This window comes from Musa acuminata, chromosome BXJ1-2 (genome assembly GCF_036884655.1).
Source record: "Musa acuminata AAA Group cultivar baxijiao chromosome BXJ1-2, Cavendish_Baxijiao_AAA, whole genome shotgun sequence".
Classification (NCBI taxonomy): Eukaryota; Viridiplantae; Streptophyta; class Magnoliopsida; order Zingiberales; family Musaceae; genus Musa; species Musa acuminata.
In genome coordinates, this window is record NC_088328.1 from 17,315,994 (window position 1) to 17,341,913 (window position 25,920).

At 37.7% G+C, this 25,920-nt stretch overlaps 2 protein-coding genes across 2 annotated transcripts; one reads left to right on the top strand and one right to left on the bottom strand.

Annotated features, from left to right (window-relative positions):
• Positions 1-5,242: 5,242 nt before the first annotated feature.
• On the bottom strand, positions 5,243-13,957 carry LOC103972824 (uncharacterized protein At3g49055). Its single transcript, XM_009387192.3, has 5 exons — positions 12,551-13,957; positions 12,387-12,463; positions 8,851-8,962; positions 8,573-8,689; positions 5,243-5,805 (listed from the first exon to the last, which is right to left on the bottom strand). Exons 1-5 carry the CDS (start codon positions 13,880-13,882, stop codon positions 5,458-5,460), a joined length of 1,986 nt encoding a protein of 661 aa, XP_009385467.2. The 5' UTR covers positions 13,883-13,957; the 3' UTR covers positions 5,243-5,457.
• A 7,816-nt stretch (positions 13,958-21,773) lies between these two features.
• LOC103972823 (fructokinase-1) lies at positions 21,774-23,619 on the top strand. The gene is made up of 4 exons (XM_009387190.3): positions 21,774-22,288; positions 22,587-22,919; positions 23,006-23,122; positions 23,218-23,619. The coding sequence occupies exons 1-4, from the start codon at positions 21,881-21,883 to the stop codon at positions 23,344-23,346; spliced, it is 987 nt and encodes a 328-aa protein (XP_009385465.2). The 5' UTR covers positions 21,774-21,880; the 3' UTR covers positions 23,347-23,619.
• Positions 23,620-25,920: the final 2,301 nt, after the last annotated feature.

Consider the following 25,920-nt stretch of genomic DNA (forward strand, 5'->3'; position numbering starts at 1 on the left):
ACTGCGCTTAGACGCAAACTGTGTTTAGACGCAAACTGCGCTTAGACGCAATCTGCGCTTAGACGCAAACTGCACTTAGATACAAACTAAGAATTAGTTTTTGCATCATAATAGTTTTTATTGAACGAACGCAGCTTTTGGTTTTAAATCGCTGTAAGATTTCCGCTGCACTAATTCACCCCCCCCACCCTCTTAGTGCTCTCGATCCTAACAGCACTTTCATTTTAAACGATGATATATATATATATATATATATATATATATATATATATATATTTTGATTTGGCATAAAAAAGATAAAGGCATGCTTGTATGAAACAAACTAAAAAGAGGAAACCTTTCTTCTTGAAAAATTTCTCTATTTTAACAATTTTTCAAAAAGGAGATTAATGAATCCATTTGTATTATTTTTACGAATCTCTTGGATTTTGATTTGATGATTTAAAATTGAATAAATTTTTATCCAAATCATGATTTTGATTCCTTGATACTTATAAATTAAGATTTATTATGAATCAAGATTTTTCATTAATCGTTCTCCTACAATTCTACTTGATATTTTTTAAAGAAGAGATTTACTATATGAATCATGTCTTTTGGTATTCAAGTGATTTTATCCTTCATGACATGATTTTTTTGTATTTATGGCTTGAAATGTTTTGAAATGATGCATGCAACACTATGATTTTTCCCTTAGATAAAAATGCATGCAATACTTTAACTTATGATAATGATGCATGCAATGATGAAATATTCATGATAAAATAATTATTTTGACATTCATGATTTGAATTTTCATCTATGCTATTTACCTTTGTCATGATTTAGAAATTGAAGTAAAGGGTATTTCCTTCTTTTTGACAATGACAAAGGGGGAGCAAAACTTGCTAGAAAGCAAATTTGCTAGCATGCACATCACGAAAAGAGGTAAACTTACTAGCTTGCTAATCTCAAAAAGGAAGTAAGAAGTACTATCTTGCAAATTTCAAGAGAAGCAATGTTTGTCAAGTTACACATTTCAAAAAGAGGCAAAATAGTCCATCTTGCACATCTCAAAAGATGTAAAATTTTGCTAACTTTTTTATGTGTAAAAGTTGATAGCTTGCATACTATAAATTTGCATACCAAAAGGGCAATCTTGCCTATCTCAAGATGCAAAATATGCTAACTTGCACTTTGCAACGGAAGCAAAATTGCTAGCTCAAACATTGCAAAGGAAGCAAAAAATTGCTAGCTTGCAACTTGTATATTTCAAGAAGCAAGAGTTTCTTTCTTGAACATCTCTAATTTGCTAGCTTGCATGATGTAGCACTTGATAAATTTTCAAGCTTACAAATTGCATGATGATAAAATTTGATACTATGTTTTTCATGCAATGATTTGAATCTATATATCCAAACACTTGATAGTGGTACTTCTCCTTTTTGTTGATGACAAAGGGGGAGAAGTATGTTGATGTTATGTCATGATTTGATCGTGACATATTGCTTGGATTTTTGAATCCAAGAGTTTCTATCAATAAGCCATATTGATAGGGGGAGTTTGTTTAAACTCCAGGAGTTAAGGTTAACTCCGTCGTCGATTGGTTATCATCATCAAAAAGGGGGAGATTGTTGAATCTCGGATTTTGATGATGAAACCAATCAATATGTGTTTATGTTTTAATCTGTGTTTTGAGTGATGCAGGATGATTCGATTAGGATTAGACAATTAAAGCAGGAAAAATTATGTTGGGCCGAAAGAACATGTCAGAAGATTGGATGTCGGGCCGATGGATCGGTCGACATATCGACAGAAGGCTTCGGGCCGTGGATTCGGGCATCAGGCCAAGAAGAGCGAGTATTGTGCCAAGGATATCGGAGTTGCGGAGTCAACTGGTCGATTGGGCAATAGGCCACAGGAGAGGACGATGTGTCGAAGAATCGGACAAAGCGTCGAGGGACCAATGACATGCTGGACAACTTGATTAATGCTTAGTATTAATTGTCTAGATCAAATTTTGTTTTACATGTGCAGGATTAACTACGATAGCAAGACATGAAGCAAAATGAAGTCCCGAAGTCAAGATCGAGATTACATTAGGAGTTCGAGAGTTCGTCGGAAGTCCGGACGTTCGTCGGAAGTTCTGCGAGAACCAACCGAGAAGTCACGGAGCTTGCCAAAGAAGCTCGTCAGAACTCGCCAAGAAGATTGTTGTGAAGTCCAGGAGCTTGCCGGGAGTCCGCCGGAACATTGTCGAGAGTTCGTCGGAGGTTCGCATGAAGATCGCCGGAAGAATTGACATAGGGATTTGTTTAGCTTAGAATATGTCTTAGGAATCATAGTTAGCACGTAATTTGGATTGGATTTGGGCCAACCCAATTAGGGTCCAGCTAGGCCCATGTAAGAACTATTTTGGGCCCAAACAGTGCCCCAAGAAGACTCACCGCCGTGGCATAATCTTTGAGACTGTGTTAGGCGGTGGTACCGCTAGTCTGGGCAGTTATACCGTCGCTGGCAGGGTGCCAGGCGGTGGTACCGCCGGTATGGACCACCGCCGGTATGGGCGGTGGTACCGCCCAGTACTACGTCCCAAGCGGTGGTACCGCCCAGGGCATTGTCAGCGAAGATTGACACTGTGTGGTGGTACCGCCCAGCATAGGCAATGGTACCACTCGTGCCCGGGGAACCCGGGATGAGATATTTTTAGGCTCCAAGTTTGAATCAACTTAAAGCCTATAAATACCCATCTCATCTCTGATTAAAGCACACAAGCACAAAGAGCAAAAAAGGAATGAAATGCTATAGAAATCAGTTGAGTAATCCCTCCTCTAGCTTAAGTGTTAGAATTCTGTTTAAGAGAGGAGAGTGAGTGCTTGTAAGGGTTGTCTCATAAACCCAGTAAAAGGAGAAGAGGGGTGTAAGAAGGAGGTTGATCTTCGCCTAGTAAAGGAAGATCGTTAGTGGATGCCAGTGGCCTCGACGGAAGAGGAATCAGAGGAGTGGATGTAGGTCACGATTGACCGAACCACTATAAGCTACCGTCTTCTCTGGTTTGCATTTTATTCTTTCCATTTACATACTGTAAAACTACTTAGATAGTCACTACGCTTCCTTACACTTCCATGTTATTAACTTTTCGAAATTGGTTTTCAACGTAAACAACTTTTATCGTATGAAGGTTTTTTGAACCGACGTAGTTTTTACCGCTGCACTAATTCACCCCCCCCCCCTCTTAGTGCCGACCCTGATCCTAACAATTGCTTCCATTGTTTGGTTATAACTTAGATAATATTTTATTTACCAATTTTTTTCATAAACTTATCAAGCAAATCATATATCTTTTCTTCGTATTTCAATTCAAATTGGAGATAGAGTAATTAAAAGATTAAAAAATTTAAAAGATAAATCTTACCAACTAATATATAGTTGCTTCAATTGTTGGTTATAACTTAGATAATATTTTATTCACCAATTTTTTTCCATAAACTTATCAAGAAAATCATATATCTTTTCTTCGGATTTCAATTCAAATTGGAGATAGAGTAATTAAAAGATTAAAAAATTTAAAAGATAAATCTTACCAACTAACACATAGTTGCTTCCATCGTTGGTTATAACTTAGATAATATTTTATTCATAATTTTTTCCATAAACTTATTAAGAAAATCATATATCTTTTCTTCGAATTTCAGTAAATATGATGCATCTATTAACTTCACAAACAAGGTTCCTAAAACATAATTGATCATAAAATTAATTATACTCCTATGTCTCATATTAATCTAAGCATATGATATAATAGAGCAATCATGCTTTACCATGATTTTTTGTGACTCATTAATAAGTCGTTTATATAATCCAACTACTTTTTCAATAATGGAACTCACATCTCATAATAAAGGTTTTAATCCCTTGTTATAGCTTCCAATAGCTATAACGATGGATTACTTTCTTATTGTATTGAAGAAGCAAGTAATGTATTGAATTGATCTTTCCCTTATTTTCTTATCATAAGCATCATTTATATTTGTTTATCTTAATTTTGCTCCTATTTGCTATATGATCATTGATACATATATAAATCTCATAATATTTATTTTTTTCTATTTTTTTCAGTCATATAAGCTAATAGCTATTCTTTTATATTAAGGGGATACTTCTTGCAGTGATGTATTCTTGAAATTTCCTACTAGATGTTTTACACGAAAAATACCATATCTAATGGTTTTATCACAAAAAATACAAATAACTATGTTAGGATCTTTTTATAATCCTTTAGATAATTATATCTTCGAGTAGGATATTTTCTTAAATTTTTTAAAGAATCTTCTGAATTAATTTGTGCACTTGTCATCAATCCTAAAACCATAATATAATTTTAAATAAATAGATATTAATACTGTTAAAATCTAGATAATATATTATCAATCTAAATAGAAATTACTTTGTACAATAGTTAAAAATATATTTACTATTAACAGTAGTTAGAAGGGGAGAAAAGAACAATTAATAGTAGTTAAAGGGGGAGAAAAGTATAACTGACAATGGAAAGTGGGGAAGGAGAGGGCAGCGGTGATAGAATAATTTTTGGACGACGATGATGATGGCGAAGGAAGCTGCGGATGACAACATCGACGGAAGTTGTGGACAATAATGTCGTGGGCAGAAGAAGCTTCAAAGGTGTCCATCGGTGGTGGAGGAAGCTATAGTCCTCTCCCTTGACAATGGAACACACAGAAGTAGCAACGCAACGATGGAAGGAACTACGCACAAAGGAAGCCTTAGTCTTATGCTTCAATTACAAAGGCAATGGTAGAGGAAGCATCGATGGTGGAGGCAGAAGCTACGCTAGGATTGATGGTTGGGGGTCACACGAGGGGTGCGAGGATTAGGTTTTGTAAGTACAATGAAAGATAATGGCTAGTTAGTTCAATCAAACAAATTAGCTACTATTCAATCGAACCAGACTTGTAATTCGGTTCGGTTGCTTCATTTGAACCGGATACTCACCTAAGGCACCCAACGCTTAAGTTCAGGAAAGCATTTAGCCAACACTTCATTGAAGTGCATTGCCTGATTGACCCTTAAGGCTCTCGGACTTCGCCTCGCCTAAAATTAAACCTCATTATCTATCAAAATGAATACTACATGAAATTAGCAAGATATCCATTTTTTATTCACCAAAATAATACCTATTATTAAGTCACCATAATAAGAATAATGTAGTAGATACTTAGTCACGACCGGTACACAGAATTGATGCCCTAGAGATCAAAATGAATCATATATATAGCCCTTGGTAGAAAATTTACTCTCAATCACTGAACAAACACAGTTCTATAAGATTTCTGCACCTGATACGACAGGAATTCCTGGTTCTACGGACTAGAATGAGCAACTGATGCAGAGTGTCGCACTCCGTCTTGTTACAAGTATTGAGTTCTTTCTTTCTGCTCATGGAAACAGCAACGTATCCTACACGAGGGGTTCTGACAGTTCCATCTCATTGTTATCTTGCTGTACATCAGTTTGGTGGTATCTTACAAGATTCAGCCCCAGCCATTGCCATGGCCAGCACACATAACGGTAGCCGTTCCTATTCCTGAGATCATCTTGGTTGTCAGATTCTTCGAGCTGTCGGGTTAACTCCTCCAGTCTCTCCCTCAGCCTCGTGGACCTTATGTCGGCCAGCCTTAATGATTTCTCAGCAGCATCTCTTGCCGCCATTGCTGCTGCTGCAGTCTCTTCTTTGAACTTGAGCTTGTTCTCTGACTCTATAGCTGCTTGTTGTGCATCATCTAGTTCCTTTCTAAGAGCTGACAACTGCATATGGAATTAGAACATTTAAAGCAAATGAGAAGTCAATGCCAGTATAATTTTTAAGGTGATGACTGATCGACAACTACATGCACATCAGTTTATAAAGTTTCAGAAATTAATTTTTCATTGATAGCATGTTATGTATTAGTTGACACTGTCATCGTAAGTTCAGGACCACAGGTCCATGACAAATAGAAGTATGATGGAGATGTGTACTTCAAGTCGATCATTAGTGCCTTGTAAAATGGGTGTTCTAGGAGTGAGAAAATTTGCTAAAGTAATTTTCATTTTTACCCTATCATGGCAATCCCACAAGCCTCTTATCCATTCTCATCTAATCATGGCAGGGGAGCAAGTGTCCATAGAAGTTTCCATCATAAGATGCTCATACTTATGATCAGCCATCATATTGTCTTTACAGAATGTCATAGAAAACCAAAGGAATGATCATAAGGTCCTTATCAGCATGGAATAATGGACCAAGAGAGCAAAATATATTCCTAAAGAGATGTTCTGAAGGCTTTAAGAAGTCAAGATTAGTATCATCCATTCAAGAAGACAAATATCAGGATATAAATTGGCAGATTTGGGGTATCTTGATAACGAGATCAGTGCATTAGCATAAGAATATCAGGAATGTAAAATTCTCAAAACAGTTGAAAGAGAAAGCAACATGAAAATTTTAGGGGAGAAAAACGAGGAGAATCTAGAAAGCTATAGACCTAAGACAACGATGCTAATATCCTCTTCTGCTAATTCATTGCCTCCAACAGGCATTTGAAGATGTAGGTCAGGCACATGGAGCAGCACTAGGTCCAGGTTTCCCCTGTCCCAAATCCTGTGGGATAAATCACCAAACCAGAGAAGGAAAGAAATTGTAACACAGACAGATGAAACACTAATCCTCTGAACAGAAAACCGTCTGCAACCCAAATTAATTTGGGATCAATTGATTCTAAACTCTGAATTGGTGAGTTCACAAAAAGCAGTCACTTGAGCAATAGTTGATCTTTAAAACCATGGTTTTAAGACAGTAAAAAGGAAAATGCTAAAAAACTTAGAATTTAATGTCAAAGGGTTTACTTCCTGTCATGGTTGTACAGGTCAACAGTTGGAATCAAGCCTACCACCATTGGAACGGTCACCGTTGACCTTATCATATTAACAGTTGATATGTTGAAAAGGAAGAAAGCACAGGGAGTTGAATACTTATTTTAATTATTTTGTTATTGTGATAACAAAAATAAAAGCTAAAATCCAGAGTCAGAAATAATAGCTAAAATCAAGGCATGTTTCAGAAAAAGAAACAACACCAATTTCTAGGGTTGCAAATGGATCTATACTCATCACAAGTGCACATTAACAACCCATTTTGATCAATTTATAAAAAAAAGGAGTGGGTTTCATTCAATGTGCAGTCAACAATCAATCAAACTGCAGATTCTAATTGGTTTATGATGAAAACTCATTTCTTTTTCCTTTTTGATGTTATGAATTTGTGAAGCATATGCAGCCACTTGATCATCGCATTATCAACTAATTATCATCTGGCTCATATGTGACATGTTATTAAAAATCTTAAACATGATATCTGGGAAAAGGAGGTGATTTGTTGGAGCCACAAGTCAGTTTTCTGCTAAATTATGTGGCACATGACTAATAATTGTATTATATCACGGTTGGTCTAGTTTTATGATATTCTTAACATAGAAGAGTTCTTATAATATTTACGTCTAGCTCTCTGTCTTAGCATTGTATATAGACTCAGTTCTGCATCATGGCTTCTGGTTGGATGACAACACAATGCCTGAAAATAAAATTCTCTAATATGGATATCCTTGAAACTCCCTGTTAAACATCATGGCCCATTGTGGCACTAAAATAACCCAAAATGGGAATAAGAGGCCAGCCTCCTGAAAGCATATAAGCTTGTTACTGGCTCTGCCACCATGTTTCTGGTTCCACCAGTTATACTTGGTTGTCGTATGTAAGTTTGTACAAACTGAGGATGGTAATTGTTCAGTGAAACATTTATTAGCATGATTGATTTGACTGTGGTTGCCGCTGCTGACATCCTTATAAAAATTAGAACCCTACTGATTTTACATAACTGGGTTTCATAAACTATAATTATCAGTCCTGCTACCTCTATCACTATCTCATATGTGTGAATACATTTCTGTGTTAAAGGCCATGCCCATGGATGCAGGCAGGCTGGCGTGGGAGCTTATATCCGTTATAGTTTCAGAATGATAGATGCTAAATAATTAGGAAGAATGTGGAGAAAAAAATTATAAAATATTAAGATATGCTAATATTAAACATTAAGTCAAGTTTTCTCAAGTACAACAACACTCATCGTAGAACCTATTTTGCAGTTAGGACACTAGTAATCCATCCATGTGATGGGTTGGAAGATGAGCAGATGTGGCCCCATGCTAACACAGATATAGATAACGACCTGTTGGGTATATTTTGTATATATAAATTTTGGAAAAGATATGCATGGGTGATTCGTGTGATTTATGTCTATTTTACAATTGTCAATCACCACTATGCATAGGAGAGGTCATATCATTTTGCTTTGTAAGTTGAGCATATTTCAAATTTGCCTACTTTACCATTATATTATTGTTGATAACATAAGTAAATTACAAGGTAACATCCTATATTAGTTATGTATCAAAATATTCTACTATTTTTATACAAAAGTTATATAAAGAAAACTACAGTACACAGAAGATATCTATAAAATATTTTGTTAATGTACCTGTAACTGAAACTCCTGTTCAACAGCCCTGCCTGCTGCAGCTTCTTGTTCTGCAGCCAATTTCCATCTTGTAATTTCCTCTTCTGCTGCAGCAATGTCCATCATGAGGCCCTCAACCTTTTAGCAATGTATTATCATTTAGTGTTTTGTGTGAAAAAGAACGTAGTCAAACTAAATATTTTGATAGACATCACAAGAATCAAGAGCATCATAAAGTAATCAGTAATAACAAATGAGTTCAACAGTACTAAAGTAATAAGAGGAATAAAAGACTTCACATTTTCATTCGCCGACCGCTCCTTCTCCTCAAGCTGCTTTATATGATGTTTCAGCTGGGAAATCTCTTTTGCTTGAGCATCCAAACGGGATTTCAGTAGACTGCATTCTGCCCTTTCTCCAGAAAAATACATGCACAAATATGTAGAAATTTAGATGGAGTCAAATCATAGACAATTTCCGTCTTACCACAAAAGGTATGGACAATTACAAGCAGGTTATTTTTATCTTCAAGTACTTCACAATGTCTGGTGTTTTTTTGAAAAAAAAAAAAAAGTATTCTTGACATGAATGTCTTTCACATCTGATAGCATGAAGTTTTGAGATTGTTTTTCTCAAACCAGAATTTGTAAAAGCCTAGTAACGGCTGGAATTTAGCAATTATGTATCAGTTATTTACAGTGTCTTTTTGAAAAAAAAATATATATTCCTTGCACAAATGTCTTTCACATCTATTAAACATAGAAACTCATTAAATTTAAGGCATCCGTCTTATGGCTTGAAGTTTTGAGATTGTTTTTATTAAACCAGAATTTATAAAATCCTAGTTAGGGCTGGAGTTTAGCAATTACGTATCAGTTCTTTATGGGCTTTTCATTTCAGCTGGAATTTAGCATTTACATATCAGTTCTTTATAGGCCTTTCATTTGAACTGAGCTCACAGAGGCAATAAATTTGTTTAACAAGATTTTTAATAATCTTGATCTGAAGAAATTATGGTTTTTTATCACTTCACTACTTAAATTGTTTTTACTTTATTTAGATTCAGAAGTAGTGAACAAGGCTATCAAATTGCAGTGTATTTGTCATACCTCGAACCTGAAACCATGTAAACCAAGCCTCCAAAAGGAGCACTTTAAAACATAGTCAAAACAGGGGTGCTTCTTTTGGGTTGATTAGTCAAAACATAGTCCACACCCCCATTGTGGGACTAATTGGATAGTGATACTTCCACACTTAAGATCCCTAGTGTCTAATTAGACTTGATAGTCCCATAGACTACTAGGATTACAGGAGATGTCTAGAGGCACATAACCACCATGCTATAGCCACCATACATGATGTACATCACTATTGGGTGTTGGAACAAAAGATTCTAGGAATGCACAATAGGTCCTAAAGTGACCCACCTATCATAGGTAGTTATTTCTCTGATACTATATTTGTCATGACCCATGCCTAGAACCACATGGACCAAACCCCAAAAAGAAATACCTAAAAGGAGGTTGATGCAATGAAATTAGAGTATTATTTTTTCAAACGACCCAGAATGCTTAAAAATATTACCCCATTTTCACATTCTGTGGCATTCTTCAATTTTCATTTTCTTGAACCTTTTCATACGTTTGAAACAGAAATAATAGGGCATTAACCCAACTAAAACTACTTAATTTTGCGGCAATCATGTGAAAACCAAAATCAGTCCATGTTAAACTAATAGATAATCACCCCCATAAACATGTTAATCACAAAATGTTAACTTCCAAGAACATTCTTAAACTTTTACAAGCAGCTTTAAATTTTATGGCCATGTATCATACATTATTTCTATTTGGAACATTGTTCTTGGATAGTAAACACTTCCAAAAACAAGTTCAGCAGCATTATCATGATACAAAATGTCAACTTCCAAGAACATTCTTAAACTCTTACAAGCAGCTTTAAATTTTATGGACATGTATCATACATTATTTCTATTTGGAACAACTAATGTATGACCTCTTTAAAAAGAAAATCAGGATTGGAAATGACCAACAACCAAAGTAAAAGAAACTGCAAGAAAGAACCTATACTGATCCTAAAAGATTCATTTTTACTTACAATAAACAATGTTACTAATACTCTATATAGATGCAATTGATACATAAAACCAATGACTGAAATTTCATACCGTACTGGAGTTTCGAGATTCGCTCGGTACGGTACAGTACCGAGTGGTATATTTTGATATATATATATATATATATATATATATATATATATATATATATATATATATATATATATATATAAGTAAAAAAAAATCTGTGACATCGCCTCTCTTCTCCCCACGCGGGGCGACATCGTCGAGGTGATGTCGCAAAAAAAGGATAAAAAAACCGTTTTCACCATGACGTCGCCTCTCTTCTCCCCGCAACGCTGAGGACTCTTCTCCCGTGCGGATGAGAAGTCGCCAACAGACGAGGAGGGAGAGCGGCATTGATCTCCAGGTTCTTCTCTTCTTCTCCCTGATCTTTCTTCCCCTTCTTCCTCTTCTTTCTTCTCCCTCGGTCCCCAATCGACAGTACCTCCCGATAGTGGGCGGTCCGTGTACCGATCTGCTGTCGGACTGATACGTACCGCCCGGTATGGACGGTATTATTTGAAATTAAAAACATTGCTTAAAACCACTTGAAAGATTACAACAGCTGAATATTCTTGGCACAGCTGTATGCATCTCCAGCTTCTCCACATGACTATAAACGCATATTTACATCTCAGCAACCGTTCAAGTGTGGGTAAAGTTCAGAAATCTACTAGTAGAAAGCAACCACAGCTTCAGCAGTTCAAACCCAATAATGAACATATATGTTGATGTTAAATATGATTGATTAAAAACATCTAAAAATGGATGTGTTGGTCAGATATGGGGTTATCAGCATGCCCATCCTTCAAGTTGATTCTAGCAAAAATATCTTAACTAAGGAAATAAATCTCTTTGTGCTGCCAATGAGTGGATTAAACAGCCAATGAAGATGCTTCATGCAGAGATTTCCCATCTAAACACTAAAGCACAAGGAGTTTTGGAAGATACTTTTAGGACAGACAAGATTTTTGTATAAAAACTCATCTTAATCTTTCTCCTTGAATATGGCATCCTTATATGAGGTTGGCCTCGAGTTACTTGACCTTTAACTCCTATTCAAATATAGAAACCTAGTAAAATTAAGATCTCATATAATTTGTCAAAACTAATAAAATCTAAACAAGAGCTATTATGCTGTTTAAGCTTGTTTTGTCAAGAATGCCCATTCAACTGCATTAACAACATGTTTAAAGACTAAAGAAGCTGCAAAACTAAGATAAAATGTAAGCCTATGGACTCAACAACTCTTTTTAAGATTGCCATCTCTAAACCAGATATCATAAAGTCTTTCTCGTAGTTGATCAGACCTTGTCCAGGATCAAGGCTAAATTAGTGGTCCAGTACTGGTTTGATAACCTATCGAACAGCTACGATAGTGGTATACAAGGTGTGTCATCCAATATTATTGAATAAAATAATAAAAAATCAAATGAATGGTATTGTGGTGATATCGAGCTATCTGTTTGATATCAGTACTTAAATTAGCAACCAAGCAAGACAAGCAAGCAAATTCAAGTTAGCAGATCTAAAATAGACAGTCAACCTAAGGAGATATACTGTCCACATGGAAGCTATTGACATGGGAGGTATTCAATCCTCAACAGGCAAGTATATATATTCATGGTTTCTAATTTCCTTGTTCCTTGAAAGATTTTGACCTATAGGCTTAATAAAAGAAACAAGATAAGACACCTGAGCGCTTCCACCAAATGCTGCAGCTCAATGATCTTGATCTGGGACTCCTTGACAGTAGTTCCCAAAGCATCTGCCTGTAAGATAACATATATAGAAAGATCTTACATTATTTTTGAAGTGTTAGGAAAATATCAAATACAAAATTCCAGTAACTTGATTACCAAGATATACACTTCATTTTCTCCACTATCATTTGAATCATGTTCATCATGACGGTCCAATCTCAATTCTATCCCTACTTCTCTTAAACCCTCCTCCGCCACATGGAGCACCTCATCTGTCTTTGATGACAATGCACTTCTGAGCAAAGTCCCAATGTGCTGCTTCTCTGCTAGCAGCTCCATGACCTTCTCATTCAAGTCATTGACTTTGTTGTTACTGTCCTCCAACCAATCCCTTACTTTCTCCGCTGCAACACTAGCCAGTTCGTAAACAGACTTAGTTCCATCCAACAAAGATCGCAAATTATCATCAACATCCATCTCTTCCCACATAAATAAAGAGTCAGAAGACTCAGACAGATCGTCGTTATCCTTATCAACACACTTGAGAATCTCTCGGATCTGTCCGTAGGCCTTCGAAGTGTAATTTAACTGGTCGAAGATCAATGGCCTCTGAGATTCCAATTTCGTTTCCAAACCCTTGATTTTGGCATCACGATCGTCACCGTGCTGTCTCAATTTGGATATCTCATCCTCCATCTCTGAGATCCTTGATCCCCTCTCAGCAACCATCTTTTCAAGGGATTCGATCTCTGAGGTCTTCTTGGAGGCTTCTTCTCTAAGACCCACGATGGCAGCCTCCAGCTGCGACACCTCGATCGCAATCTCGTAGTTCCGTTGCTCCACCTGTTCCCTCGCCTGGTCCCTGGCCTTCGAGGAAGCATCAATCTGCTTCATGAGCTCCTCGGCGATCTCATTCGCCCGCTTGATGACGCCGTAAGCCACGGCCGGCAGCCCGGTGTACTTCTGGGAGGTCGGGAGGCCACCGGAGGCAGAGAAGTTCTTAAACCCGCTGACCTTGCCCGAGATCTTACCGATGCCGGAGAGCAGCATCTGGGCGGCCGTCTCCATCTCCGACCGCAGCGAGTCCTTCTGCTTCGAGGCCTCGTCCTTGAGGCGGAGGGCGTCCGACAGCTCGGCGACGGTCCGTTCGGCGGATCGGGCGGCCTCCTCCTTATCGCGGATCGCCTCATCGCGCCGCCTGACGGCCTCCTCCTTGTCGCGAAGGGCCTCGTCGCGCTGCCTGATGGCGTCATGGGCCAAGGACTTAAGGCGGTTAAAGGTGCCCTCAGCGGACTTCCTGGCGCCGCGCTCCTTCTCGAGCTCGGCGAGGAGGTCGCGGACGCGCTGCTCCGCCGCGGCGATGGTGGCGGCTGAGGGGGAAGGGACGGTAGAGGCGGAGGGGGAGGGGGAAGGGAGGACGATGGGGATGGGGTCATCGTCGCCTTCGACGTCGCTGAGGACGGCGTCGTTCGGATCTTCGTCGGCCATCGCCAAAGGGAGAGGGCGAGAGAGAGAGCGAGGGGTCGTCCACCGACCGGTCTTTGCCTCTTCACCACCGTTTTCCCGTCTTGATTAGATTTATTTGGGCCGAGGGACCTGCGAAAGACGAAACGCGGTCCCGTGAGGACGAACAGATTGGACCCGGTCCGGACAAGATATTGACGGTTCAATTTCCTTATAAGGTAAAAAAAACCGGACAAATCCGCGGTCCAGACCGGCAATCAATGACGGATTGGGTAGTGATAAAATCATATTTAGTGATTTGTTAATTGGGGGTTTCATAAAACTAATATATAATAGAAGACTAAAAGTATTGATTTGAAGATTTATACGGATGCGATCTTATCATATACTTGAACCTAAGAGACCTAACTCCCTTATTAGGAGCACTAATAATCATATTTAATTTTGATGAAGTATATCATTAATTATCGATCGTAGAGTCACATTATCTGTCTCTTGAATTTTTCATCTCGAAAAGATAAAATCAATCTAAAAAACTTACACCAATAAATCGGGTAATCAGAATCTCGCTTCTATCTTTTTCTTTTGTATCTCATAAAGTATTTATTAATATAGCAACATTTTTGTTTACCATAACTTTTTTTTGCTTGAAGAAGGATGAATCTATATCACTCTGTGATTTGATACACATAGTTTACGATAGAATTATAATATATTTTTAAATCTTAATATGTATGGATATATCAATACTCGATACATTAGTACAGATCATCCAAACTCTAATCGATGTATTATCAGCATATGAGATTATGAACTTTTAATTATATTATCTTATGCATAGCTAAATGATGGGAAGGAGTGTATTGTAGCCCAGTAGATAGATAATTGGTCTTAAATGCATGATGAGTGCATAAATGTGTAAGCAAAGCATTAGGCTAGATGAGGTTTACATGACGAGAGAACTTTTGGGAAGGACCTATGGTAAATGCACTAGACTATAGAAAAGTGTAGGTGCCTTGATGAACCTCCCTGGTGAGCAGGCAACATTACCTTACCATAGTGCTTGCAGTACTTCCTGTATCTGGAATTGCTAGTTAATATCAATTACTAAATCGGCTTTGCTTAAAGAAAGATGTTTTCTATTGGCATTGTCAATAATAAACATCTTAACAATCATTAAACTCACTCCTTAAGATGTTTTGTCTTCATCTTACTTGCTTTTCAACTTATAATTCATCACTATGTACAAGCATTATCCAATGTTCTATAACCAGCTTCCCATCTCCCACCAGCCAAGGATCACTTTGTCGTCACTACTATATGTTGGGAAAAAATTGTTAAAACTGAATATTTTTTTCTCTCTTTATGTATCAAAATGTGTTCCTCATCAAAATACCAACTTGATATCCAAATAAAAATATCAACTAGCACAGCATAAATAATAGAATAAAAAATCAATCGAGACCAAATCTTTTAACGTAAAAAATCTAATGCGGGCAAAACCACGGGACCGTAGTCCACCTCAAACTTCCACTATCAATAATAATGATAACAGGTTTATAGTAGGTCTTCTCTAGAATAACTAGAGGATCAGAATAACATCAAGAACATAGATCTTGGCTCTAGCATATCATCATATAGGATGGATCCCCTCAAAAGAAAATTCTAGGTCTCACAAAATGGGTATAATAGAAAAGTACCTTAGAGAGAGTAAACTATAGATCAACACCGTTAGGATTATAGAGTTTGCTGCAAGGATTCTCCACATAAAATTTGGACCAAAACTGACAACGTTTGGCCACCGATCGTCAAACATAAAACTCAAAAACCTAATCTTTCTCTCTCTTCTCTCTTCTTTTCTCTCTCTTGCCGTATGCTGCCGCCGTTCACACCATGTACCAAAAACTTTCCTCTCTCTAGTATTTTGCCCTATTTCACATCTTTCTCTTTTAATTATTGATTTGGGCTTATGACCCAAAATGTCCAAGCCCACATATGGGCGGGACCCAACAATTCTCTCCCTCCAGCTCATATGGTGGGTTGTACTAAGCCCGCTCTTTGCCTACATGCTTCAAGCTTCTCTTTAGATAAAGACTTTGTCAACATATCTGAACCATTCTCATTGGTATGTATTTTTTCCAACTGTAATTCTTTCAACTCAAGCACATCACGAATCCAATGATATCTCACATCAATATGCTTGGATTTAGAATGGTATGTTGAATTTTTTGAGAGGTGAATGACACTCTGACTGTCATAGTAAATAGTATATCCTTCCTGTTTCAAGCCCCTGTAAACTTTTTCATCCATAAAGCTTCCTTGCAGGCTTCAGTAATTGCTATGTATTCTGCTTCTGTGGTTGATAGAGCAACACAATTCTGTAACTTTGATTGCCAAGAGACTACTCCTCTTGCAAATGTCATCAAGAATCCTGAAGTGGACTTCCTGGAATCAGTATCACTTGCCATGTCTGCATCTATATACCCTTCTAACATATGTTCATCACTGCCAAAACATAAATATAACCTAGAAGTACCTCTTAGATATCTTAATATCCATTTCACTATTTCCCAATGTTCCTTTCTAGGATTAGAGAGAAATCGGCTGATAACTCCAACTGCATGAGCTATATCTGGCCTAGTACAAACCATAGCATACATCAAACTACCTACTACAAACGAGTAAGGCACTTTGGACATTCTTCTTTTTCTTTCTCACTTGTAGGACATTGTTTCGAACTAAGCTTGTAGGACAAATTGCTTTGGCTTTACTCATGTTGAATCTTTCGATAACATTTTCAATGTAAGTCTCCTGAGATAGCCAAATCTTCCTTTTCTTCCTATCACGAAGAATCTTCATGCCAAGTATTTGTTTCACCGATCCTAAGTCTTTCATGGCAAAAGACTTACTTAGCTCTCTTTTAGGCTTTCCAATTTTTCCAACATCATGATCAACAATCAACATATCATCAACATATAGCAGTAAAATAATAAAATCGTCATCTGAAAATTTTTTCATAAACACACAATGATCAGATGTGGTTCTATCATAACCTTAGCTCATCATAAAGGAATCAAACTTCTTGTACAATTGTCTAGGTGCCTGTTTGAGTCCATATAAGCTTTTCCCAAGCTTACACATCATATTTTCTTTTCCCTTGACTTTGAAACCTTCTAGTTGCTCCATGTAAATTTCTTCTTCTAAGTCACCATGAAGAAATGCTATTTTTACATCAAGTTGCTCAACTTCTAAATTCAAGCGGGCAGTCAAACCAAGAACAACTCGGATAGAGGACATTTTCACAACTAGATAAAATATTTCTTCAAAGTCAATACATTTCTTCTGACTGAATCCTTTCACAACTAGTCGTGCCTTGTATCTTTGTTGTAAGCTATTATTTTCAGTCTTCAATTTATAAACCCACTTATTCTTGAGAGCTTTCTTCTCTTTATGCAATTTTACCAAGTCATAGGTGTGGTTCTCAAGCAATGATCTCATCTCTTCTTGCATGGCTTTAACCCACTCATTCTTATTCTCATGTAGAATAGCTTCTTGATAAGTTTCTGGCTCTCCCCCGTCAGTAAGCATAACATACTCATGTGGAGGATATCTGGTAAATGGTTGTCGCTATCTAGTGGATCTTCTCAATGAAATCTTAACTGGTGGTGGAGGTACTTGTTCAGTTGGTTCAACATCATCAACTATAGGTGTATCATCACTAGTATTCTCACCATAATCTTCTTGTTCATCTCCCCCATGATCATTATGAACTACAGGTGGAGGAACTGGACCCAAACTCCAAGGAATATAAATAGAGGTTTCTGGCTTCTCAATATTATCACCATCATCAAACAATTGTTCTTTAAGAAACACATCTCTGCTTCTAATAATCTTCTTGTTCACTGGATCTCATAATCTGTACCCAAACTCTTCATGACCATATCCCAAGAAGATACATGCTTTTGCTTTACTATCAAGCTTGGACCTCTTATCTTTGGGAATATGAACAACTGTTTTACACCCAAAGACTCTTAAGTGATTATAAGATATATCTTTTCCTCTCCATACTTTATCTGAAACATCACCTTTCAGAGGAACTAATGGAGAAAGATTTATCAGATCAACTGTAGTTCTCATAGCCTCCCCCCAAAATGACTTTGGTAACTTGGCGTGGGAAAGCATACACCTAATCCTTTCTTCAATGGTTCTGTTCATCCTTTTTGCCACACCGTTCTGTTGAGGAGTTTTAGGAACTGTTTTCTCAAGCCTGATACCATGGAACCTGCAATAATTCTCAAAAGGACCCCTGTACTTGCCACAATTATATGATCGAATACACTTTAGTTTTCTGCCAGTTTCTCTTTCAACATTGACATGAAACTCTTTGAAAACATCAAGTACCTGGTCTTTAGATTTCAAAGTAAAAGCCTACACTTTTCTAGAATAGTCATAAATAAAAGTAACAAAATAAAGAGCACCTCCAAGAGTTTTAGTTTGTATAGTACAAACATCAGTATGAATTAAATCAATAACATCTGATCTTCTAGATGATGGATATGTATGAAATACAACTCTATGTGTTTTTCCAGCTAAGTAATGAACACAAGATTTAAGAGATGTACTTTGCAATTCTGGTAAGAACTGCTTTCTAACAAGAGTTTGAAGTCCCTTTTCGCTGATATGTCCAAGCCTCTTATGCCAAAGATCTATACTTTCACCTTTTTGAATTGCATTAATCTCTCCTTTGTGTAGCTTAGCTTCTATGACATAAAAAGAGTTAAGTTTCTTTCCTCTTGTCACAATCAGAGAACCTTTAGTGAGTTTCCATTTGCTTTCACCAAAATAGTGTGTAAAGCCCTCATCATCAAGTCTACCTGTAGATATCAAGTTAAGACGAATATCTTGAACATGCTTTACATCTTTGAGTATCAATTTGCTCCCAATACTGGTCTCCAAGCAAATATCTCCAATACCCACAATCTTGATATACTACTGTTTCCCATTCTGACATTACCAAAATCACTAACAGTGTAAGATCTAAAGAAATCACCATGAGAAGTAACATGAAATAAAGCACCAGAGTCAATTACCCAATTACTGTCCTGAACTACAAGACTAACACAACCTTCATCACAGACAATAGTAATATTACCTTCAGCAGCAACTGTATTAGTCTCTTTCTCATTTTTCTTCATTTCATTTTGTTCTCGCTTCCAAAACCTACACTATTTCTTTATGTGACCTAGCCTGTTACAGTGAAAACATTTGATATCTCTTCTAGACTTGGATCTTCCTCTGTAACCATATGGATTTCTACTATGACTTCTTCCATGTCTTTCTTGTTTTTCAGTAATAAATGTCCTAGAAGAAGATTCACCCTATTCTTTCCTTCTGGTATCTTCATTTAGCAAACTATCTTTAACCATATCTATAGTTAGAGTCCCCTCTAGCGTGGATTTACAAATTGTCACCACATATATTTCTCAACTTTTTGGTAAAGAGCTGAGAAGTAGTAATCATTGCATCTCATCATCTATATTCATTTTCATAGCAACCAGCTCATTTGCAAGACTCTAAAATAGGCTTATATGCTTAACAATGTTACCACCATCTTTATACTTCAAATTTATAAGCCTTCTGAAGAGAGAAATTCTATTTCCCACTATCTTTTTCGCAAAGAGGTTTTCTAACCTTTGCCAAACAACATCAGCTCTGGTTTCATAAAAAATATGCTCCTGCAAGTTTATATCGATTTATCTTCTAATATAGGCAATGACTTTTCTATGTTGAACTTCCCATTCTTTATCGTTCATAGTAGAAATTTTATCTTTAACCTTGATAGGCTTATACAAATCTTTGCAATAGAACAAATCTTCCATCAGACTCCTCCAAGTGGAATAATTTGATGAGTTCAATTTAATCATACCATCTGACTACTCCATTTCAATCACACAAGAAAAACTAGCACCAAACAACATGTTGCTCTTATACCACTTGTTGGGAAAAACCTGTTAAAGTAGAATATTCTTTTCCCTCTTTATGTATCAAAATGGGTTCCTCATCAAAATACCAACTTGATATCCAAATGGAAATATCAACCAGCATAGCATAAACAATAGAGCAAAAAATTAATCACACAGTGAGACCAAATCTTTTAACGTGGAAAACCCAATGTGGGCAAAATCACGAGACCGTAGTCCACCTCAAACTTCCACTATCAATAATAATGATAACATGTTTACAATAGGTCTTCTTTAGAATAACTAAAAGATTAGAATAACATCAAGAACATAGATCTTGGCTCTAGCATATGGATGGATCTTTTCAAAAAAGAATTCTAGATCTCACAAAATGGATATAATAGAAAAGTACATTAGAGAGAGTAAACTGTAGATCAACACCATTAGGATTATAGAGTTTACTGTAAGGATTCTCCACATAAAATTTGGCCAAAACTGACAACGTTTGGCTACCGATAGTCAAACAGAAAACTTAGAAACCTAATCTTTCTCTCTCTTCTCTCTTCTTTTCTCTTTGTTATCGTGTGCTGCTGCCATTCACACCACGTACCAAAAACTTTCCTCTCTATAGTATTTTGTTCTATCTCACATCTTTCTCTTTTAATTAGACTTATGACCCAAATTGTGCAAGCCTACATATTGATTGGACCCAACACTATAAACTTATAATTCATCACTATGTATGTAGTCGATCTATATTTCTGATTACAAACTGCTTATATAATGTGCTAACTATTACTGAGATGTTTTGGCAGAGATGCTTGATTTCTTGACCATGAAGAGCAAGTCTAAGTTCTGTCCAAATTAGTGGAGGCATGACTTTGTTCCAAATCAAAGATGGATCAGAGTAATATCACTGGTTTGAGTTTGGCATTGGCTTGAGATCTCTAGAACATGTGTTGATCCCAGGCATCTTAAGATCTGCCTATTGCCTGCATAGGTTTTGCCTCGACAGCAGGCGTAGATGCAAAGGTCTTGTTTGGTTTTGCAGTGTCTGCAATTGCAAGGATTTTGTCACTCGGTTTATGCACTTTGCAATGCAGCTGCTGTAGGCTAACTTTGGAGAGGATCAGCCACTGTATCTTTCTCATGCTGGAGAAAAAGCTGCAGTATTTGCGGAGAGAGTTAATAAAGTTGCAACATGTCTTTTCATATTAAGAGTAAACAGAGTATTTGCGGCTAATGATGTAGGCAGCATAGCTGCTTTCCTCTTTCCATGGCAAATGCATTTGACAGAGACAAAGTGGCATCAAAACTCTGCTACCACTTTGCCTCTGCTTTCCCTGTTGCTGCTTCCAGCCTTCCTACCCCATTGATGCACACAGTTGACATGTCGTCAAGCTCCGAAACAGTATTGTGGGATCTCCAGCAGAAAATTTAGGCTGTCTTCAAGCCAAAATCCCAGCAACTCCTGTGACCATGTGAATCACCGGACCAGCTTTCCTGGTAATTGCCACAAATGTGGTGGCATCCCACGTCTCCATGAGCAGCCATGTCTGCGTTCTATGGATCCTACTTCCAGGTTGCAGTCAGTCAATGACAACTTTGATTCCTTGCTATACACCATCCATTCATCACCTTTTCAGAATTGGCAGCTGTTCCTACAACAACAATAATTTCTCTTTTAAGTGCAACTATAACCTGTATGTCTCTTTCAAAAGAGAAGAAACGAAAAGGATGCAGTCAAAGAAGATTTGACTCCATTTGGTAGATAGAAGTTAATCCGAGGAATAGTAATCATGTTCATCTTTGTTTGATAAAAGCACATATAATCTATGTAGAATCCATCATTTATATCATTCGTTTGCATGGTAGATTATGTGTACGTTTACCACAATGCCAGGTCAAAGTTTCTCTCTCTCTCTCTCTCTCTCTTTCTGTATGTATCCGCCTCTCATTTCTTCTCTTCGCTTCTATTCTGTGTATTGTGTTCCACCGCGTAGGAGAGGCTGTTTTGCTGTGGTCTTTGTTGGCTACTGTTGCTACTTCTACCATCGCAGGGATGGCCATAGGAAACGGCGGCACCGGCAGCGGGCTCGTGGTGAGCTTCGGCGAGATGCTCATTGACTTCGTGCCGTCGGAGGCAGGGGTGTCGCTGGCGGAGGCGAGCGCGTTCCTGAAGGCTCCCGGAGGCGCGCCGGCCAACGTGGCCATCGCCGTGGCGCGGCTCGGGGGGCGGGCCGCCTTCGTCAGCAAGCTCGGGGACGACGAGTTCGGGCACATGCTGGCAGCCATCCTCCGAGAGAAGGGCGTCTCCGACGCGGGCGTCGTCTTCGACGCCGGCGCCCGCACCGCCCTGGCCTTCGTCACGCTGCGGGCCGACGGCGAGCGAGAGTTCATGTTCTACCGCAACCCCAGCGCCGACATGCTGCTCACCGCCGCCGAGCTCAACGTCGATCTCATCCGAAACGTGCGCACCGCTTTCCCCCCTCCTTCATAGGCGAAGAAAGTTCCAATCTTGTTCTGCTCTGTTGAATCTCGCAATCATTTTGATGCAACTTCAAGATCTGAACGCTTGATTCGTCTTCTGATGAACGAGAAAAAGATGTCTCTTTTATGACTAGATTCGAGCTTATGGATCCAAATGCCGACCCTAAACCTTTCTTGTTCCGTCAATCATTCGAATGATGTCTGATTCTTCCTGTCTTTTCTGTTCCTTTTCGTCAATCATTCAAATAAACTGTGATTATTGGATCGTGTATCATCAGGGCGCAATCTTTCACTACGGCTCGATAAGCTTGATCGCGGAACCGTGCAGATCGGCGCATCTGAAGGCCATGGAGTTGGCCAAAGAGTCCGGGGCGCTGCTGTCGTACGACCCCAATCTCCGGCTGCCGCTATGGCCGTCGCCCGAAGAGGCCCGCAAGCAGATCCTCAGCATCTGGGACAAGGCCGACATCGTCAAGGTCAGCGGCGCCGAGCTCGAGTTCTTGACCGGCCATGACTCGGTGGAAGACGAAGTGGCCTTGCGGCTCTGGCGCCCAAGCCTCAAGCTCCTGCTTGTGACACTTGGCGACAAGGGATGCAAGTACTTCACCAAGGTATAGCGATCTCTTCACCGCCTCCTTCCACATTGTTGATGCCAATGAGCTCATCTTGTGTTGATTTCTCTTGGCTTTCCTATAAGGATTTCCGGGGGATCGTCGGGTCCTTCACCGTCAAGCAGGTGGATACGACAGGGGCAGGGGATGCATTCGTGGGCGCATTGCTGCAAGGAATCATCGAAGACCAGTCGGCCCTGCAGGTGAGCAAACATGTGGAGTCCTGTTGCTTCTGAATTGGTTTGCAATTGCAGACATGGATATATACTCATGTAATTAATTGTTTGATGGATTGCAGGATGAGAAGAAACTGAGGCAGGTTCTGCGGTTTGCTAACGCATGCGGCGCGATCACAGCCACCAAGAAAGGGGCAATCCCTTCGTTGCCGAGTGCATCAGAAGTCATGGAGTTCTTGGAGAAGGCATAGTATATGTTCTTAGATTTCTGTCATTTCCTCTGTTTTACAAGCTTGCTGCAACTTTTTGTTTCAAGTCGACCAGGCTGTTTAGGAGAGTAATTCCTGTTGCATTCTGGATCATCTTTTTATGATTCCAATCTAGTTCTTCTCTCTATGAAGGTCTGATCTTGTAGTTGCCAACTCCAACAGTAGTTTATGTTCTCTACACTGAAAGACATCTTGTTTGATGCTTTGTGAGAAAGGCTTTGTGCTTTTATGCTACTGAACCAATGATTTCTTATAGATTTTGACCTCAATCTCCGGTTTCTCAGATCAAGCAAGTAAGGATTGCTTCAATTCCAAGCACTATCGTCTTTTACTCGTATCGAAAATATTATGGATCATTAGACGAAATGTATTGTGCAATGTATTTTACACAATGAAGTCTGTTAAACTTCATTGATTAGATAAATGAGACAGAGAATTTGAGATACATAATACTCATGGGAGATGAAGAGCTGATTTTTCTGAAAGAAGTTTGCTTCACAGAAATCATGTTTTTCGTGATTTTTTGAATAAGAAATTTGATCATAGTTAACAGGTTCTTTAGATGCGGTGCTAGCTCACTCATTTTTGTTCGAGTCATCGTGTTCTTCTGGTTTACATATATATTGTTCGTTAATCTATAATAGTTAACAGGTTCTTTAGATGCGGTGCTAGCTCACTCATTTTTGTTCAAGTCATTGTGTTCTTCTGGTTTACATATATATTGTTCGTTAATCTATAATAGTTAATAGGTTCTTTAGATGCGGTGCTAGCTCACTCATTTTTGTTCGAGTCATCGTGTTCTTCTGGTTTACATATATATTGTTCGTTAATCTATAATAGTTAACAGGTTCTTTAGATGCGGTGCTAGCTCACTCATTTTTGTTCGAGTCGTTCTTTTGGTTTACATATATATTGTTCGTTAATCTATAATAGTTAACAGGTTCTTTAGATGCGGTGCTAGCTCACTCATTTTTGTTCGAGTCATCGTGTTCTTCTGGTTTACATATATATTGTTAGTTTATATATAATGCATTCAACATATTGTCTTGCTATTGGGATGTAATCCTTCACAAACATATGCATTTTAGCTCCAGCCTAGTTAGGATGCCTCTACAAGACTTGCCCTTTAATCTTCAGAGCTTTTAAGGAGGTTAAGACATATACGAGTTTTAGATTCCTAAGGCAACAGTGAATTCAAGTTCTCACTTTCTGATACACTGTTTGAGAAGTGCATATATATATATATATATATATATATATATATATATATATATATATATATATATATATATATATATATATATGTGAAGGCAGAAATGATAAAGTTTGTCTCTTTCTCTGTATTACTTTCACAGTAAATCATTTGGCTAACTTTGAGATTTTGATATTTTTGACTTGTTAACATGAAGCATGCAAAATTAATTCCATATATTGGTGGTTAACATAATATTGAATTAAGAATTGCGGTCCAGAAATAAAAACCAAAAGAAAGTTAAACTCTCTTCCAATACATAATATTGAATTAAACTCTCTTCCAATCATAGGAAACTTTTAGAGGAGAGAGGGAGGGAGGAATGTGGTTTTTTAGGGAGCAGTAATACTCTCTTCCAATACACAAACAAGCTGAAGAGACAAATGGAACAAATTGTATGTGAGGGTAATAAAAAAAGATAGAGTTTGACATCTTCTTATGTTTGCTGTTCATCAGATGACCTCTTCAATAGAATGGAGTGTGAATCCTTTTGCGAAATCACCAAACTGAGTTCATTTAACTGAAAATTTTCCTTGTTCTCAGTGGAACTTACCAACTCAAAGACGGTAGATTCCCTGAGCATCTTGTAGTGTCACTTGAATCAATAACATCAGTCTATTTAGAAGAAATGGCTTCCTTAAACTACCAAAATCAGCAGCCTAACATGATTACATGGTTGGTATTACCAAAGTGATTGTAGCCATCTTCTATGTATTCTACTATCAAATAAAAGGGAAAAAAACATGCATTAAGCTTCAATTTGACATGAGGTAACAGTGAAAGATATAATCATTCCATCATTATTATTGGAGGAAAAGATTGTCTTTGTGAATCTTTAATTATAACTTCAATTGTTGTCATTGTTTTAATTTCCAATATCACATACATATACAAAACAAATTTGGAGCTACAAGAGACAGTTGTTTGAAATAATAAATTATTTTCTATAATCCTTTTATATATTCTCGTCTTCATCACGAGGGACTATTGGAAAATTATAGTTCAACCACAATTTTCTTTCATGTATATTTAATTGACATTCCTCCATCAAAGATGATCAAATCCAATCAAAAATATATTTTATTTATATTGGAGATGTAAGCTTATTCTTTTTCTTTCCTCAAAAAAGAAAATGTTAAATATAGTGTTAACCACATAACCTTTAATTCCCATGTGAAATTTTATAAATTACTTAAATCTTATTTATCGATGAGAAGGAGATGTCATATTTGAATAGTCATATCCATTAAAGACTAGGACTTGATATATATATATATATATATATATATATATATATATATATA